This window comes from Muscardinus avellanarius, assembly GCF_963383645.1.
Source record: "Muscardinus avellanarius genome assembly, chromosome: 12".
Taxonomy (NCBI): Eukaryota; Metazoa; Chordata; class Mammalia; order Rodentia; family Gliridae; genus Muscardinus; species Muscardinus avellanarius.
The window spans coordinates 29,007,500-29,025,434 of record NC_137798.1 but is presented as its reverse complement, the minus strand read 5'-3'; the positions used below and the strand labels follow the sequence as shown (position 1 = coordinate 29,025,434).

Here is a 17,935-nt window from a genome sequence, read left to right as displayed (position 1 = left end):
GCAAGCCGCCGCAGCCGCTCTCCCGCGCTCTGCCTCTTCCCCTTCTCCCCTCCAGCCTGCCCCTCTTTTCCTCTATTGCTCTTCACTGTCCTCCCTTCTCTGCCTGCTGCCCCTCTGCCCGTTGCCTCTCCAGCCGCCTCTCCCCCTGTCCTGTCTTTTCTCAGCTCTTCTCCCGCTTTTGCCTTTCCCTTCCTCTACCTTTCCCCTTTCCTGTCTTTCCCTTTCCCGCTCTCCTTTTCGTTCCCCCTTGCCTCCTCTTCTCTCTTCCATTCCCGCTATCCTGTTTCCCCACTCCTCCGTCCCTTCCTTCTCTCCTGGTCCCGCCTCCCGCTCTGGTCCCAGCTTCCCTCCGGCTTCTCTCCCTGGGGAGCTAGCGGACTGTCAGGTGTGTGCCCAAGGGGGCAAGAGAGGCAGAAGGCAGCTACCTGAGGGGTCCCCCAGGAGAAGAGCCGTGGAGGGTCCTCGCCAGCTCCCTTCCCGCAGCTTTTCCGTCTCCGCTACTGCGGGCTGCTTTCCCCCAGAAGGAAGTTCCCCAGGCCAGGTTGGCCCCCAAACACACACACACACACACACACACACACACACACACACAGCCCCTCAGCGCCCCCACTGGTTCCCAAGCCTGGTACCTATGACTCCTCTGCTTTTCAGACACCCAGGCTGCTTCCCTGGTCTCCTCTCTCTTGCTGCTGTTCTGTCTGTTTCGTCTGGTCTCCTCTGTCCCTGCCGGCCAATCCCTGAGTCTGGGTCCAGCCCTCAATCACAGTGTCCCGGCCTCTGGATCTGCCTCAGCTTCCCCTATCCCCACTATCCCCACAGCCTTGTCCCCTCTTCCTCCAGCTCTGGGCCACACTCTGCCTCATGAGACGGATCCCCCCTCAAGGACTACAGCTGGCAGTGTGGGCTGGAGCCAGGGTCTGGAGAGGTGGGGCTCCCCACAGGGGAAGGACTTTAATGGACTCAACCTGTCTGAGCCTGCACTTCTGTCTTCCAGCCTGGCCCTAGACACCTTAAGATCCCACACCTCTGAATCCCAACCCTTTAGTTTCAAGCCCTTTCTCTGGCAGCTCCCCTCCTCTAGTCCCTTGGCTACATACCCAAGGTGGAAGGACAGGCGCACAAGCCCTCCCAGCATCCCCTCTCCTGCCCCCACCCCAGCTTCTCTACTCAGAGTTGACTAGCTAGAGGTTTATCAGCTCAGAAAGCTGGAGGTGAATACAGGCAGGGCCTGGGTGGAGGCAAGGACCAGGCTGTCTCTTCTCTGCCTTAGCCTGGGTTCTGGGCACTGGGTTGTCTGGCTCCTTGGAAATCTGGTCTCCAGCATCTACTTTTGGGAAGTACAGTTTAGGGTTTCCTTGACCTGAGCAGCTACCTGTCCTACAGGTGTGGATCCATGGGGTAGCCCCACCGCATCTGCCGCCCGGCCCCAGCCAGCTCATGGGCCACCTGGCCTAACCCAGCCCCAGCACCGGGGGCCAGTGAAAAGCACCCCGGCTGGAGTCTGAACATGTGGGGCCTGGTGAGGCTCCTACTGGCCTGGCTGGGTGGTTGGGGCTGCGTGGGGCGTCTGGCAGCCCCAGTCCGGGCCTGGGCAGGCAACCGGGGGCGCGCAGGGCCTGCGCTGCTGCGGACCCGAAGGAGCTGGGTCTGGAACCAGTTCTTTGTCATTGAGGAATATGCCGGTCCAGAGCCTGTCCTTATCGGCAAGGTAAGGATCAGCCCTTCCCGCGTCTGTCAGGCCCCTAGGCCCCGCCCTGCAACTTCATCCCTTCTGCAATGACCTTGGCCCCTGGGGCTCCCGGCTCAGCACCCAAACCTAGATTCTTTAACCCTTTGCCCCTGCACTTGGAGCCCTGTGCCAGTTGTTCCTCACTCCTACAGCTGCACTCAGATGTTGACCGGGGCGAGGGCCGCACCAAGTACCTGCTGACCGGGGAGGGAGCAGGCACTGTATTTGTGATTGATGAGGCCACAGGCAATATCCATGTCACCAAGAGCCTGGACCGGGAGGAGAAAGCACAATATGTGCTACTGGCCCAAGCCGTGGACCGAGCCTCCAACCGGCCCCTGGAGCCCCCGTCAGAGTTCATCATCAAAGTGCAAGACATCAATGACAATCCACCTGTGTTTCCCCTCGGGCCTTACCATGCCACGGTGCCCGAGATGTCCAACGTCGGTGAGCACCCCAGTTCTGAGCGGCCCAGGTCTCCTGGAGCTCCTTCACCTCTCTTTTCCATCTGCCCCAGAGCCCACCTCCTTTAACTCAGCCTTCCTCACATCCGGGCCCCCTCATCTGCTGTTCCTCCCCATCTGGCACTGCTGCTGCTGAGTGGGGTGCTGGGGTCCCACACAGGGACATCGGTGATCCAGGTGACTGCTCATGATGCCGATGACCCCAGCTATGGGAACAGTGCCAAGCTGGTGTACACTGTTCTGGATGGATTGCCATTCTTCTCTGTGGACCCCCAGACTGGTGAGGAGGGAGCTCGGGAGCCTGGTGGGGCAGCCACAGGGACAGAGCTGACCGGCGTCTCTCCCTAGGCGTGGTGCGCACAGCCATCCCCAACATGGACCGGGAGACACAGGAGGAGTTCTTGGTAGTGATCCAAGCAAAAGACATGGGCGGCCACATGGGGGGGCTGTCAGGCAGCACTACAGTGACCGTCACCCTCAGCGATGTCAACGACAACCCCCCCAAGTTCCCTCAGAGTAAGGGGGCAGTGATGAGCCTGAGCTGTCTTTTGGCCACCCCATCCCTACAGCCTCTGAAGACGCGGTGCCCTCTGCCCCGACCCATGCCAGACCTGGGGAAAGGAAGTGCTGGGGGCTGAAGACTCTAAGAACACTTCTCTCTCTCTCCATCCTCCTCAGGCCTGTACCAGTTTTCTGTGGTGGAGACAGCTGGGCCTGGCACCTTGGTGGGTCGGCTGCAGGCCCAGGACCCAGACCTGGGAGACAACGCCCTCATGGCATACAGCATCCTCGATGGGGAAGGATCAGAAGCCTTCAGCATCAGCACAGATGCCCAGGGTCGAGACGGGCTCCTCACTGTTCGCAAGGTTAGTTTCCTGACTGTTAACATATGCAGACTGCTGTGGCCGTACCTCAGCAGAAGAGCTAATGTGTGAGGCTCTGGGTTCAATCCCTAGTACTGCAATAAAAACAAAGCACCTAGCAAGGCACAGTTGCCCTGTAACAGGAGGACTGCAGTTTTGAGACCAGCCTTGGCAACTTAAAACACCTGCAGGCTTACACCTGCTTCTTCCTGCCCCACCCACTGGGTGTATATTTTTATTTCTTTCTTCCTTTTTTTTTTTTTTTTGTGGTACTGGGAATTGAACCAAGGAGCATTCTACCTCTGAGCCCTACCTCCCAGCATGTTTTATTTTGAAACAGGGTCTTTCTTGCTACGTTGCTGAAGGTCTCACTAAGTTTGCTAAGGCAGGCCTAGAACCTGCAATCCTCCTCTCTCGCTTCCCAAGTACTGGGATTACAGGTGTGTGCCATTACACCTGGCTACTGGGCACATTTCTAACTGGTCTAGAACATATTCCGAACCCTTGTGTTGGAGCTTAGAGATCATGGTCATCTGCTCATCTTTCAGATGAAGCCCTGGGGCCTAGAAAGGGGAAGTGACAGGTTCAAGGTCACTGAGTAAGTCTCTGATGGAGTTACTGATCATGTACTGTGCCACCCACCCTGACCACTAAGGCCACAGCCCTTGAGGGCCACCCCTCCTCAACCGGGCTGCACGTGGGGAAGAGACCACACCTTCTGTGAGCTGCGCCTGCCCGGCCTCTACTTGCCTCACTCCCTCCCGTCGCCCCTCTCCATAGCCCCTGGACTTCGAGACTCGTCGGTCCTACTCCTTCCGAGTGGAGGCCACCAACACGCTCATCGACCCAGCCTACCTGCGGAGAGGGCCCTTCAAGGACGTGGCCTCAGTGAGAGTGGCAGTGCAGGATGCCCCAGAACCACCTGCATTCACCCAGACTGCCTACCACCTGGCAGTGTTGGAGAACAAGGCTCCTGGGACCCGGGTGGGTCAGATCTCAGCTGCTGACCTAGACTCCCCGGCCAGTCCAATCAGGTGAGCTAGGATGCGGGCTGGGGAGGGCGGTGCCTTTAGGAAGGTACCAGAAGCAGGTCATTCCCACTGAGGAGGTGCCTCCTTTACCTTGCTCCCAGGTGTCAGGGATGGGCTGGACGGCCTGGCTAGCCACTGTCCAACTCTCCCCCCACCCCTCTGGTGATTACAGAGGCAACCGGTTACCAGTGGCAGTGCAGGCAAATGTAATCTCAAATTTTTTTTCCTTTAATACTGGGGATTGAACCCAGAACCTCACACACGCTAGGCAAGTTCTCTACCACTGAGCTACATCCTCAGCCCTTTTTATTTTTCATTTTAAGACAGGGTCTCCCAAGCCGGTGTCGAACTTGTGATCCTTCCCTGTAGATCCTTCTACAGAAACTAAGATTACAGGCATGTGCCACCAGGCACCTGGCTGAATGCAATCTCATTTGCTAAGTGGGTCTCCACTGATCACTCCCTAAGTGCTTCATATTTCACCCATCTTACGGTAACACTTAACTCTCACAACGCTCTGCTAAATAGGTGTTATCATCACCACTTGCTTTAGAGACCAGCTGTGATTGCTTACGCAATTTTGCCCACTTACAAAGTGGCAGAGTTGGGATTCGAAGGCGGGAGAACAGCCATTCTCCCCACCTCCCTGGCAGCAGCCTTGCCACCACTGTATGAGGGAGGTGCTGCTGTCATTCCCATTTTGCATTTGGATAAACAGAGGTCAGACAATTTGTCCAAAGTCACACAGCTGGTCAGCAGCAGACAGGGCTGAAACACAAGTCCGTGGGTCCCCAAAACTGAGCCCAAAAGTCTGAGAGACAGGTAGCATGTATCCCTTTCCACCTCTTCCTGTTCCTCTTCCTCTGTTCCCATGAAACCCAGTCCCACTGAGCCTTAGGACAGGTGTTTAATGGTGGTGACATCCCAGGAATGTTTTACCTTTTATGAGAACTCTGTCCTGAATTATGGGTCTGGAAGGATGGGGCGGTCTCTGCTCAAAGAGACTTGGTCCCTCTACCCAGATGAGCCCTGAGATCCAGCAAGGATCTCATGGAACAGAGGGAGGAGGCTCCTAGCTCAGCCCTGTCTTGCCCAGGTACTCCATCCTCCCCCACTCGGATCCAGAGCATTGCTTCTCCATCGAGCCCGAGGATGGCACCATCCGAACAGCAGTGCCCCTGGACCGTGAGGCTCGTGTCTGGCACAACCTTACTGTGCTGGCCACTGAGCTCGGTGAGGAGTCCTGGGCCCTGGGGAGGCAGCGGCCCCGGCAGAGGGCTGTCCCTGAGTGTGGGGTGGGCAGGGCAGTGGTGCCACCACATCCCCAGCAGGGGGCAGCTCCTGATCCTAGACTGGATCCTCACCCCCAAGCAGGCCTCCTGTCTCCTCAGCTGGGCTGACCCTAAACCCCCACCATGTCACCTGACTTGCACTAACTCAAGACACAGAACCAGTGGTTCTTGCCCCCTGAGAGACCTTGTAGCTCCAGCCCAGGCGCTGGCAGGGCTAGGCACCCCCTCTGGGAACTAAGTAGAAATGTACTAGCGGTCCCTCCCAGAGAAGCCCTGGTGGGGACCCGGCAAGGTGGGAGGGTGCAGCGCCGTGCACCCTCAGTCACTAGCAGTGTGGTTCTGCTGCCCTGGCCTGGGGAAAGGGAAGCCTCCTCCCTTCTCTGGATAGCCCCTCCCCTGCTTACATGTATCAAAGCTGTAGCTGTATATGTACATGCTTGTACATGTCAGTACGGGCCTCTAGATATGTGTACCTGTGGGCATGTACTCAGGTGTGTGTGTGTGTGTGTGTGTGTGTGTGTGTGTGTGTGTAATTCCATGTGTGAAAAATACATATGTGAGCACATATTTGAATATATGTGTATCACTGGATATGTGCTTACAATTGAGCATAAAGAACTGTATTTATATTGCTTGTGCATAGGTGTGATCTGATGTGTATCGTGATGTAGACAAGTAGCTGTTTGTATGTTATTTTGTGTATGTGGGTGTTCATGGACAGATTAAATAATGACATGTGTGTCAAGTACTATATTAAGAACCAAAAATGGATTAATTCATTTAGTCATCAGCACAACTTTATGAGGGAGATATGATTATTTCCCAGTTTTTACGTGATGAAACCCTCAGGTAAAGGGAAGTAAACTCCCCAAGGTCACACGGAGATTAAGTGGTGGCGCCACTGACCCAGTGGTCTGCAGTCTGAGCTCTTATCTCCTCCACTGCACCGCCTTTCATGTGTGTTTAATTGTATGTGTATGAACTTCTGTTTCTGTATATGCAGCTGTGTGCTGCCTGCAGTCACAAGGATGGTTCTGTGTGTATGTGTACATGTGCATAGTCTGTTTGTGGCTGGCCACATGTGTATATGATAAGGCTATGTGTGTATGTGTTTCTTTTCTGCCTTCTCACTCTCCAGCCAAATCCTGCTCCAACCCCCACCCCAATATTGACCAGCATCCCTGGGCCCTTAACAGAGACGAGTGGATGCCTCCCCCTCCTGCCTCTGGTCATCCCAGACCCAGAGCCAGGAAGCCTACTCAGCCTCCCTGCCTAGGCTGCAACCTCAGCCCCTTTCCCCAGGGCCAGCCAGCTCCCCACCCCTGCCTAGGGAAAAGAGTGGAACCTGGAGGCCCAGCCTAGGAGAGGTGGCAGGCATACACACTTGGCATTCTCTCCTAGATGGCACTGGCAGAGAGAAGTAAGGTAGGGTGATTCTGGGGAGCCACCTGACAAAGGGAGTGTGAAAGGGGCCTGTGTCTGGCCGTAGTGCCCAGACCTGGCTTGGGCTCTGCACCCCCAACCATGACGCTCCTCCCTCCCCAAGGTCAACTCTAAGGGATATTTATTGCTGCACCACAGCTTCTCAGACCTCTGATGGAGTGTGTGTGTGTGTGTGTGTGTGTGTGTGTGTGTGTGTGTCCATCCCACTGGTGCTGTGCATGAAAATGCATTCTCTGGGCTCCCTACATTCATTGTGCATATTATGAACAACTGCTTCTTATGTTGTATTTGTTTTAAACACTCATCCTGGACATACGGCACATGTTTATATATTTAATGACCCTTGTCTACATGCAACCCATATACACCGTCTCTCTTTCATTTGTGCCTCCTATGCTGTCTGTGCCCTGCGGATGGTGACTGTGTACGTGTGTCATGGGTACTGCATTCCTGATGCGCACATACTGCATGTTGCCCATATCTTGGGTATTACGTGATTATCATATGCACTTTGGGTTCGTTATCCCATGCACTTCACAACACGGCTTACTGCTTGTATATTACACACTTATTTCATGTATTGCATGTGCACGCTCTGTGCTGTGTGTGGCCTGTGCACCATGTATGTGAATACACTGTTGTGTGTGCATGTGTGGGTGTATGTGTTGATGTTCTGGCTTCAGACAGCTCCGCGCAGGCCTCTCGTGTGCAAGTGGCCATCCAGACCCTGGATGAGAATGACAACGCTCCCCAGCTGGCTGAACCCTACGACACCTTTGTGTGCGACTCTGCGAGCCCGGGCCAGGTGAGCAGCTGAGGCAGGTGGGTGGGGTCTCGAGGCCTCCAGCAGCCCATGCCACTCAAGGCCCTGTCCTTCCCTCCAGTTGATTCAAGTTATCCGGGCCCTGGACAGAGATGAAGTCGGCAACAGCAGCAGAGTGTCCCTTCAAGGTCCTCTGGGCCCTGAGGCCAACTTTACTGTCCGGGACAACCGAGGTGGGTCGCTTCCTGCAATCCATCTGTGCCCTTGCATGCCTCCGTCCTCCCCTTGCCCACTACCCCATGCCAGCCTGTCTGACCCCTGCCCACCAGCGGCCTTCCCCCAGCACAAGGCAGGTGTGTGTTTCAGGCCTTTGTCCTTTGCAAACCTTCCGTGGAAAGCTGGCTCTAGGGCTGGCCCAGCCCTACCAGGAAGGTGGCCCAAGAGGTGCCAACACCATCTCTTTCCCACAGATGGCTCTGCCAGCTTGCTGCTGCCCTCCCGCCCTGCTCCACCCCGCCAGGCCCCCTACCTGGTTCCCATAGAACTGTGGGACTGGGGGCAGCCAGCTCTGCACAGCACGGCCACGGTGACTGTCAGCGTCTGCCGCTGCCGGCCTGATGGCTCCGTGGCGTCCTGCCGACCGGAGGCTCAGCTCTCGCCCACAGGGCTCAGCACCGGCGCCCTGCTCGCCATTGTCACCTGTGTGGGCACCCTGCTTGGTGAGTCGGGCCACAGAGGGACCTGGATGTGGAATCCCAGCCGCAGGGAGTCTGGAGAGAAACCAGGACCCTGGACACAGGGCTTGAATGGTCTCATGCCTGGAGGTCCCCGCTGCCCTGTGTCTGCAAGCTCTGGCCTCCCATCCCTGATCTGCCCATTCATAATGGCAGAACCACGCCACGTGTGGTGCTGGGCGCCACTAATGCTATTTTCGCTTTCTCTGTTTTCCACATAAGTAAAGTCAGGCTCAGAGAGGCTCAGAGAAGCCTTGCGGCGCGTGGGGCGTCAGACCTGGGCAGGCGGCGGCGCGGCCTCCCTCTCATGGCCGGCCTGCCCTCTCCCAGCCCTGGTGGTGCTCTTCGTGGCCCTGCGGCGGCAGAAGCAGGAAGCCCTGATGGTGCTGGAGGAGGAGGACGTCCGCGAGAACATCATCACCTACGACGACGAGGGCGGCGGCGAGGAGGACACCGAGGCCTTCGACATCGCGGCGCTGCAGAACCCCGACGGCGCGGCGCCCCCCGCGCCCGGGCCGCCCCTGCGCCGCGACGTGCTGCCCCGCGGCCGCGCCCCGCGCCCGACCCGGCCGCCCGCGCCCGCCGACGTGGCCCAGCTGCTGGCGCTGCGGCTGCGGGAGGCGGACGAGGACCCCGGCGTGCCCCCCTACGACTCGGTGCAGGTGTACGGCTACGAGGGCCGCGGCTCCTCCTGCGGCTCGCTCAGCTCGCTGGGCTCGGGCAGCGAGGCGGGCGGCGCGCCGGGGCCCGCGGAGCCCGCGGACGACTGGGGGCCCCTCTTCCGCACCCTGGCCGAGCTGTACGGAGCCAAGGAGCCCCCGGGCCCCTGAGCGCCGGCCGCCTGCCCTGCCCTGCCGGTGGGGCAGCCAGGCCCTGCGAGTGAGCCCCAGGCCCGGGCAGGCGGCGCAGCGGGCCCAGGCCCCCGCCCTGCGTCCCGCCCGCCCTCACGCCCCCCAGGATCTGTCTGTCTGTGCACCCCCCACCCGTCCCGTCTGGGTTTCGAGGCTCAGACCCGAACCCCTGTTCTCTCACTGTGACTCCTCTTCCTCCGTGGCCGTTTGTCTCTGTGGTTCTGAATCTCCCCCCTGCCCCCTTGCTCACACACACTGTGTCTGTCCCCCACACGCATTTTCCCCCCTCTCTGGGTCCCTGTGACTGGCTTTTGGTTTTTTTTTATCCGTGGTCCATCCCAAAAGCAAGAGAAACTTCCAGCCACTGCTGCCCACCCTCCTGCAGGGGACGCTCTGCCCCAGGTCAGTGCCCCTAGACTGCAGAGGCGGGTGCACCGAGGCCCTCCCCCGCCGCTGCCTCTCACCAGCCTCCCGTCCTTACAGACCTGCCCGCATGGTTCCATCCATCACTCATGGCCTCATCCTGGCTCCGGCAGAAGGAGGGAGCCAGCCCGCTCCCGGGCGAGAGCTCCAGCCCCGCGGCGCCTCCCTGGAGCTCTGCCCAGCTGTCAGCCTGCCCCGGCATCCCCGCTCTGGGCATTGTCTGTGTGCTTCCCAGGCCCCCGAGACTAGCAGAGAGAAGGGGGAGGCAGCTGGGGAAGGGAAAAGAGGGAGGAAGGGGAGGGGCCTCCATCTCTAATTTCATAATAAACAAACACTTTATTTTGTAAAGCGGGGAGCACAGCTTCTGTTTCTGCACTCAGGTTTCTGGACAGCGTTCCCTTTATGTGGAAAGATGGGAGGAGAGGCTAAGCCTGTCCCCTCTCAGCTGATTCCTCCTCAGGAGAACCCAGTTCAAGACCCTATAGGTAAAACTGGGTGTGAATCTCAGTACCTGAGCGGCTGAACACGGAGGATCTCAAGTTTGAGGGAAGTCTCAGAAATTTAATGAGACCCTCAACAACTTAGCAAGTCTTGTTTCAAATTTTTTAAAAATTAGGGTTGGGGTGTAGCTCAGTGGTATAATGCCCCTGGGTCCAAACCCCAGTACAAAATAAATAAATAAATAAATAAATACCGACCCTCCTCAGGTAAAGAAGGGTTTGGGTCACTCACTCATGTAAAGAGCAAGGAGAAGTCGGGTGTGGTGGCGCACGCTTGTATTCCCAGTATTTGGGAGGCTGAGACTGGAGGATCACAGGTTCCTGGCCAACCTCAGCTGTTTAGTGAGGTCTCTGTAACTTAGTGAGACCCTGTTTAAAAATAAAGAATAAAAAATAGGGCTGGGAGTGTAGCTCAGAGGTCTAATGCCCCTGTGTTCCATACCCAGACCCGCAAAAATAAATAAATAAATAAATAAATAAATAAATAAATAAATAGCAAGGAGATAATGGCTGCTGCCCCTACTCCCACCTCCAGCTCCCCGGGTTTCCTGTTGGTCTCAGAAGATCCAAGGAGATAAAGTTGGAAAACTGGCCAGAAGGGAAAGTGGGCAGAGGAATACTGGGTGAGGGCTGCTGAGGAAAGAGGAGGAGAGATACAAGACTCAGAGGAGCTTCCAGGTTAGGGGAAAAACTGGGCGGGCAGGCAGCTGCGGGGCAAGCCAGCCTTCCCTGGAGCCCTTAGTGCCAACCGGGGGAGAGCTGGTTTCCTTGTCCTCAAATGCAGTGGCCGAGGACAGCCTGAATCTGGGCCCGCCACTCCCGCCTTGAACTCTCCCCAGCTGGTCTCAGCCTCCCTGGCACCCAAGGGACGAAGGTGAGGAGGGTGGGCAGACTCAAGTCACCTGGGTGGTGGCTGAGGGGATGGCTGGCATCTCCAGCCCACGCCTGAGCAGAGGCAGAGAGTGGTCTGCCCAGGAGCCAGCACAGGGCTGCCTCTCATCACGCAGGGCTCCGAGGGCGTGAGCCCAAGGGCATCTACCTCTACAACACCAGCCCTGCTTTTGTTTTTGTTTTTGTGGTGCTGAAGATGGAACCCCGGGGCATTCTACCTTCAAGCTACACCCCCAGACCAATTTTTTTATTCTTTATTTTGAAACAGGGTCTCCTGAGTTGCAAAGGGCCTCGCTAAGTAGCTAAGGCTGTCTGTGAACCTGCGATCCTCCTGTCTCAGCCTCCCAAATGTTGGGATTATATAAGCATGCACCACCACGCCCGGCTTTATTTATTTATTTATTTATTTATTTATTTATTTATTATATATTTGCTTATTTTTGTGGTACTGGGGATTGGACCCAGGGACATTCTACCTCTACAACTTCAGCCCTATTTTAGTTTTATTTATTTATTTATTTTGCAGTACTGGAGGTGGAACCAAGGGGCATTCTACCTCCAAGTGACACCCCCAGCCCTATTTTTTTATTCTTTATTTTGAAACAAGGTCTGCACCGCACCTGGCTTCCTATTTTAGTTTTATTTTGCAGTGGTCTCAGCTGGGCGTGGTGGCGCAGGCTTGTAATCCTAGTACTTGGGAGGCTAAAACAGGAGGATCACAGGTTCGCAGCCAGCCTCAGATACTTAATGAGGCCCTCTGCAACTTAGACCCTTAGTGAGTCCTTAGAGAGCTGGCATGTGGCTCGGAGGTAAAATGCTCCTGGGTTCAATCCCCAATACCACAAAAAGAAAAAATAAACAAAACAATACAAAAAGCAGCCAGGCATGGTGGTGCTTCTAATCCCAGCATTTGGGAGGCTGAGACAGGAGGATCGTGGTTCAAGGACAACCTCAACTACTTAGTGAGGTCCTTTGCAACTCAGTGAGACCCTGTTTCAAAATAAAGAATAAAAAATAGAGCTGGGGGTGTCACTTGGAGGTAGAATGCCCCTGAGTTCCATCCCCAGTACCACAATAAATAAATAAATAAATAAATAAATAAATAAATAAAGTCTCATTAGGTTGATGAGAGTCTTACTGCTTGCTTAGGCTGCCCTCGAACCTGTGATCCTCCTGTCTCAGTCTCCCAAGTACTGGGATTACAAGTATGGGTCACCATGCCAGCTCTTGTTTTTTATTCTTTAATTTTTTTATTTTTTTGTAGGTCTGGGGATGGAACCCAGGGGCGTTCAACCTCCAAGCTATACCCCCTACCCTATTTTTTATTCTTTATTTTGAAACAGGGTCTCACTAAGTTGCAAAGGGCCTCACTAAGTAGCTGAGGCTGTCAGTGAACCACGATCCACCTTTCTCAGCCTCCCAAATGCTGGGATTACAAGCATGTGCCACCACACTCGGCTTTCTTATTTTTATTTTGATACAGAGTCTTCCTGGGTTGATGAGGATCTCATTTGGAAGCTAAGGCTGGCCTTGAACCTGTGGTCCTCCTTTCTCGGCCTTCCAAGTACTAGGATTACAGGTGTGCAACACCACGCCCAGTTGTGATCCTCTCCTCTAAGCTGGGGCATTGGCAACTGGAGAAAGCTGCTTCTATGGGGGAAATGCCTTGCAACCTGCTGTGCTAGGGCAACAGAGAACAAGGACCCTGGCCACAGTGCTGGTGATTTCCTCTGCTGCCCGGGAGCCCTGGAGCCCTAGCAACCCAGAGGCCTGTGTCAGAGCTGGCTGCCTATTCTTGCAAGGCCTCAGGAGACCAGGGAGGCAGCATCCCCAGCAAGGTGTGTAAGGAGACAAGGTCTTCCAGCTCAGATGGGAAGAGCAAGCTCTCTACCCCTGAATCTCGCCCTGATGTCTGTACCAAACCTTTAGGAATTTCTTGAGCAAGGGCAGAAATAACTCGAGGCGACTCTCAAGTGGAGAAGGGTCCGCTGGAATGGGATGCTGGCTTGGCCTGTCCAGTCCTCCCTCACACTCCCGTGAGGTCCTCCCTCAACTGCCTAAAAACTTATAAGGAATCTCCTGTATAAGACACAGGGAGACGGGCTTGTCAGCAAGACCCACGGGCTTATCTCTGGCCTCGTCATTTGGAAAGACAGGACCTGCCAAAGGGAGTAGGTGGACAGGACTGTGGAAGAAAAAGGGAGGGGAGGGAAGGGAGATGATTGAAGGAGATGCAAGAAAAGTGGGCTCCTCGGTTCTGCCCTCTCTGCCTTCAGTCTGCCTTCCCCCTTGGGCAAGGGGAAGGCACTGGAGAGCTCAGGCCCAGGCTGTATGCAGCTCCCAGCAGCACTCCAGGGGCCCGGCTTCCCTGCGGCTGGGGAGTGGGCAAGGGCTGAGGGTTGCCATGGAGACCGCTGGCCAGATTCCTCGACCCGCTAACAGGCTAGTCCCCTGTACTGGGCACCTTTGTGTAGTCCCTTCCCCGGCTCAGGTCCCTTCCTCGAGAGATTCTTAGCCAGAGGTACAGGCGTGCACAGGAGGAAAGGGAGATGATTCACGTTCTGGGCACTGGAAGCTTCAGGGGGAGGATAAGAGAAAAGAGGTTCCAGTAACCTTCTTCCAGGCCCCATCTCCTGAGCCGACTCAGCTCTCCCCTCGGCTTGGGGAGAGGGCAGTGGCCCCCTGGAGCTGTCAGCCTGGATCTCCAAGTCAGGGTTCACTGGGGAGCAGGAGAGGAGATGAGAGGGGCAGGAGAGGACGCGCTGTGTGGACGGCCCCCACCGGCACCGCCGCCTCGCACTGCGTGGACGGCCCCCACCGGCACCTCCACCTCGCTCCTAGTTCTCCAGAAAGAGAGCATGGGGAGGGAGAAGCTGGAAGGAAGGAAAGAGAAGAAAGGGAGAAGTCTAGAAGCAGCAGTGAGGAGCCTGGAGCAGGCGTGAGGGGAGGGAAGGCCTCAGGCCTGGCAGGGGCCTCCCTCAGCTCATCCCTCCAGGCCCTGGGGTTCCTTGGGGCTCATTCACCCCAGCCCCTCGGTCCCTCCACATGACTCCCCAGAAGCCTGCAGGGGGGAGAGGAAAGGCCCAGAGGACCTGGGAGGGGAAGCTGGGCAGAAAGCAGCTTCTGAGAAGTGAGGGACGTTTCACCTCAATGATAGCCATGAGGATTTGCTCAGAAGAATTATTAGTCACTCCAGAGAAGGCCCAGCAGCAGGGCTGCTGAGCAAACCCACCACACACGCGGCACCCCGCACCCGGCACCACACCGGGCCACGCTCGCTCGTCACTGTGGAGGGGCTGTTCCTCTCCTGGCTGTCCTACCTCACCAGTGCAAGAAAGTGACCAGGAGGAAGAGACAAAGACCTCAAAACTAGCTGGGTGTGGTGGCGCACGCTTGTAGTCCAGCATTTAGGAGACTGAGACAGGCAGATCACAGTTTGCAGACAGCCTCAGCTACTTAGTGAGGCCCTTTGCAACTCAGTGAGACCCTGTTTCAAAATGAAGAATAAAGCCGGGTGTAATGGCGCACGCTTGTAATCCCCACGCTTGGGAGGCAGAGACAGGAGGATTGCACAGGTTCCAAGCCAGCCTCAGCTACTTAGTGAGGCTCTCAGCAACTTAGTGAGACCCTGTTTCCAAATAAAATGTAAAATAAGTCTGGGAATATAGCCCAGAGGTAAAAAGCCCCTGGATTCCACCCCCAGTACCACAGAAGAAGAAGAAGAAGAAGAAGAAGAAGAAGAAGAAGAAGAAGAAGAAGAAGAAGAAGAAGAAGAAGAAGGAGGAGGAGGAGGACGAGGAGGAGGAGGAGGACGAGGAGGAGGAGGAGGACGAGGAGGACGAGGACGAGGAGGAGGAGGAGGAGGAGGAGGAGGAGGAAGAGGAGGAGGAGGAGAAAAGGGCAGGGTGTAGTTAGAATGCCCCTGGGTTCCATCCCTAGACCTGCAAAGAAAGAAAGAAAGAAAGAAAGAAAGAAAGAAAGAAAGAAAGAAAGAAAGAAAGAAAGAAAGAATAAAAAATAGAGCTGGGGGTATAGCTCGGATGAGAATGCCCCTGGGTTCCATCTCCAGTACTGCAAAAAAAGACCTCCAAAACTAAGACAGATAAGGAATCCAAACCCAAGAGAATAGAGACCAGGACGGGGCGGGGAGCAGGAAAGAGGGTGATGGCAGGAGTGAGGGCCTGGCACCCAGCACAGTGCTGGTGTGCAGCAGACACGCAGCAGATGGGCACGGTGGCGCACGCCTGCAGTCCCAGCAACTCGGGGCTGAGGCAGGAGGATCACGAGCTGGAGGCCAGCCTGAGCAACTTATCAAGACCTGGTCTCAAAACGAAAAGGCTGGAGGTGAAGTTCAGTGGTAGAGTGCCCCCCGCCCCCCCACTGGGTCCCCGGTACTGCAGCAGGAGGAGAACAAGAATCCAAGAGAAAGCCACCACATCTGCTGGGCATTGATGGGAACGTGTTGGACAGAGTCATCAATAGCACTGGGGGAAGAAAGGGCAGAGAATTGGAACAAATAAAGCAGGCAATCCAGGACTGGAGCCAGGTGCCCCCTCCCTGCCCCTCCCCCCCACGCCCTGTGCCTGGCTCTCCCAAGTCCTGCCCTTCTCACAGCGCCCCAGCGTCTGCTGGCATCCCGGAGTCTTCTGGTGCCGCCTTCCCTGGCCCTGCAGAGGGCTCTCCGCCTTCCCCAGCCCTGTGGGGAGTGACAGGCTCAGGCCGGACCTGGCGGGCCTCTCTCCCGGCCTCAGCCGCGGGGAGCTGCAGCTCTGCATACAGCACGCAGGCATCATGGCGTGACACGTACTCCCAGCCACTCTCCCGCACATGGAAAAGGTCCACCGAGCCCCCTGAGTAGGCATCGCGGTGGGTGGCGTGGGCCACGGCGCAGCGGGCTAGAGCATAGGCTTCCTGGATGGTCATGTCGTAGTGGTAGCCGTGGTCCAGGACACCGTAGGCGTAGGGGGATCCGGAGCCCACAGAGAACACGTCCCCCTGCAGGCAGGTGCCATCGCTGTAGACATAGAAGAGGGCAGGCCCCGAGCGGTCCCAGCCGCACAGGGCAGTCGCCACACACAGATCCAGCCCGCGGTAGCGGGACAGCATGACTGACAAGAGCTTGGCTGCGCTGGCCACGCTGGGCAGCTGCCCCTCCCGCAGCTCCCGGAGCCGCAGCTCCCGCCGGAGCACGCGGTACCATGTGGCGCAGTCCGCGGACGTTCCAGAGGTGGTACCCAGGAGGTGCCGATGCACAGGGATGACCTTGCGCGAGGCGGGACAGGCCACATAGCTGCCACAAGAGGAGCGGGTGTCGGCCGCAGCGATGACGCCATGACGGAAGCGAAAGGCTAGCGTGGTGGTGCCGTGGGCCAGCCTGGGGCCGTGGACCTGCAGGAAGGCTTGAGGGTCACAGCCCCGGGGAACAGCCCAAACGCCGGCCTGAGGCAGGTGAGGGCAGGGTCCCCGGGCATCAGGGGCCTGCCACTTGCACACATCCTGCAGAGCCATCCTCAAAGCTGAGTGCAGGTTGGCAGGGCGGGCCAGGGATTTGTGGGCCGGGGTCAGGTGGGGAAAGAGGGACGCTACCGGGAAGCTGGGCTGCAGCCAGGGCTGGGCAGCAAGGCATGAAGCCGACGCTGACCTTTGTTTCTCCCCAACCCCGACTCAGGTCTAGGACTGGCTGATGGAGCAGCCTCCTCCGCTCTGCGGGGTCAGGGTAAGGCCAGGTGAGATTCTAGGAGGGGGAAGACGCTCGCGTCAGTCAGCCCCTCCAGGCCTGTGATGCTTTGCGAGTCATGCAGAGTCTCTTGTCTGTCATCCCATAACTGCCTGGAGTACAGAGGGGGCTGGGGTAACTGCAGGGAGAACGGGAATGGGAATGCCAGGCAGGCAGGCTTTGGCCCCTCTCGTTTTCCCTGCTAGGACACTGGGCATGCAAAGACAGGGAAGAGCCAGTCTCTGGCCTGAGCCAACTCATAAAGATAACTCAGTGCTCTGATAGGAGAGAGCGCTGTGGACCCGCGGAGACAGGGGGCCTGCTGTCGGGAGCCCTCTTCAGAGGTATGAGACAGGGGAACTCTGAGGTCAGTTCACACTTTCAACTCATGAAAATGATGGGGAAAAATAAAAAGAAATTTTAGCTTAACAGAAAAGAGCACGAGACAGCCAGGTGTGGTGGCGAATGCCTATAATCTCAGAGACTGGAAGACAGAGACAGGAGGATTGCAGGTTCAAGGTCAGCCTAGGCAACTTAGATCCTCAGCAACCTAGTGAGACCCTGTTTCAAAAGATTTTGAGAGAGCCGGGCATGGTGGCGCACGCTTGTAATCCCAGCATTGGGGAGGCTGAGACCTGAGGATTGCGGTTCGCGGACAGCCTCATCTGCTTAATGAGGCCCCCTGCAACTCAGTGAGACCCAGTTTCAAAATAAAGAATAAGAAATAGGGCAGGGGCTATAGCTCAGAGGTCGAATGCCCCTGGGTTCCATTCCCAGTACCTAAAATATATATATACACATAATAGGTCTGGGAGTATAGCCTGGAGGTAGAAGGTCCCTGGGTTCCAACCCCAGTACACCACACACACACACACACACACACACACACACACACACACACATACACACACACACACCAAAAAAAAACCAACAATTAGGGCTGGGGGTATAGCTTGGAGGTAGAATGCCCATAGGTTCACTCCCAGCACCACAAAAAAAAAAAAGAAAGAAAGAAAAGAAAAGAAAAGAAAGGAAAAGAAAAAAGAAAAAGACTCTGTTTCAACATAAAAAATAAAAAGCCCTGGGGGTGTATACCATAGGTAGAATGCCCCTGGATTCATTCTGCAATCCCAATGAAAGAAGAAAGAAGAAAGAAAGAAAATCTGGTGATATAGCTCGAAGGTAGAATGTTCCCATATTCTTTCCCCCAGGAAGGTGGGTGAGATAGAAAGAAA

At 56.2% G+C, this 17,935-nt stretch overlaps 2 protein-coding genes across 3 annotated transcripts; one reads left to right on the top strand and one right to left on the bottom strand.

The window, feature by feature from the left end:
- Positions 1-1,507: 1,507 nt before the first annotated feature.
- On the top strand, positions 1,508-9,149 carry CDH24 (cadherin 24; the record flags this gene model as incomplete). Of its 2 annotated transcripts, none has more annotated exons than XM_080708072.1 (11): positions 1,508-1,708; positions 1,882-2,176; positions 2,354-2,473; positions 2,542-2,709; positions 2,872-3,059; positions 3,837-4,090; positions 5,184-5,320; positions 7,506-7,627; positions 7,707-7,818; positions 8,056-8,304; positions 8,650-9,149. In XM_080708072.1, the coding sequence occupies 11 exons, from the start codon at positions 1,508-1,510 to the stop codon at positions 9,147-9,149; spliced, it is 2,346 nt and encodes a 781-aa protein (XP_080564198.1). The 2 variants fall into 2 exon arrangements, with proteins under 2 accessions (XP_080564198.1, XP_080564197.1); XM_080708071.1 differs by having other exon boundaries at positions 5,184-5,377.
- A 6,443-nt stretch (positions 9,150-15,592) lies between these two features.
- On the bottom strand, positions 15,593-16,492 carry PSMB11 (proteasome subunit beta 11; the record flags this gene model as incomplete). Its single annotated transcript, XM_080707097.1, has 1 exon — positions 15,593-16,492. One exon carries the CDS (start codon positions 16,490-16,492, stop codon positions 15,593-15,595), a length of 900 nt encoding a protein of 299 aa, XP_080563223.1.
- Between the last annotated feature and the right edge of the window lie 1,443 nt (positions 16,493-17,935).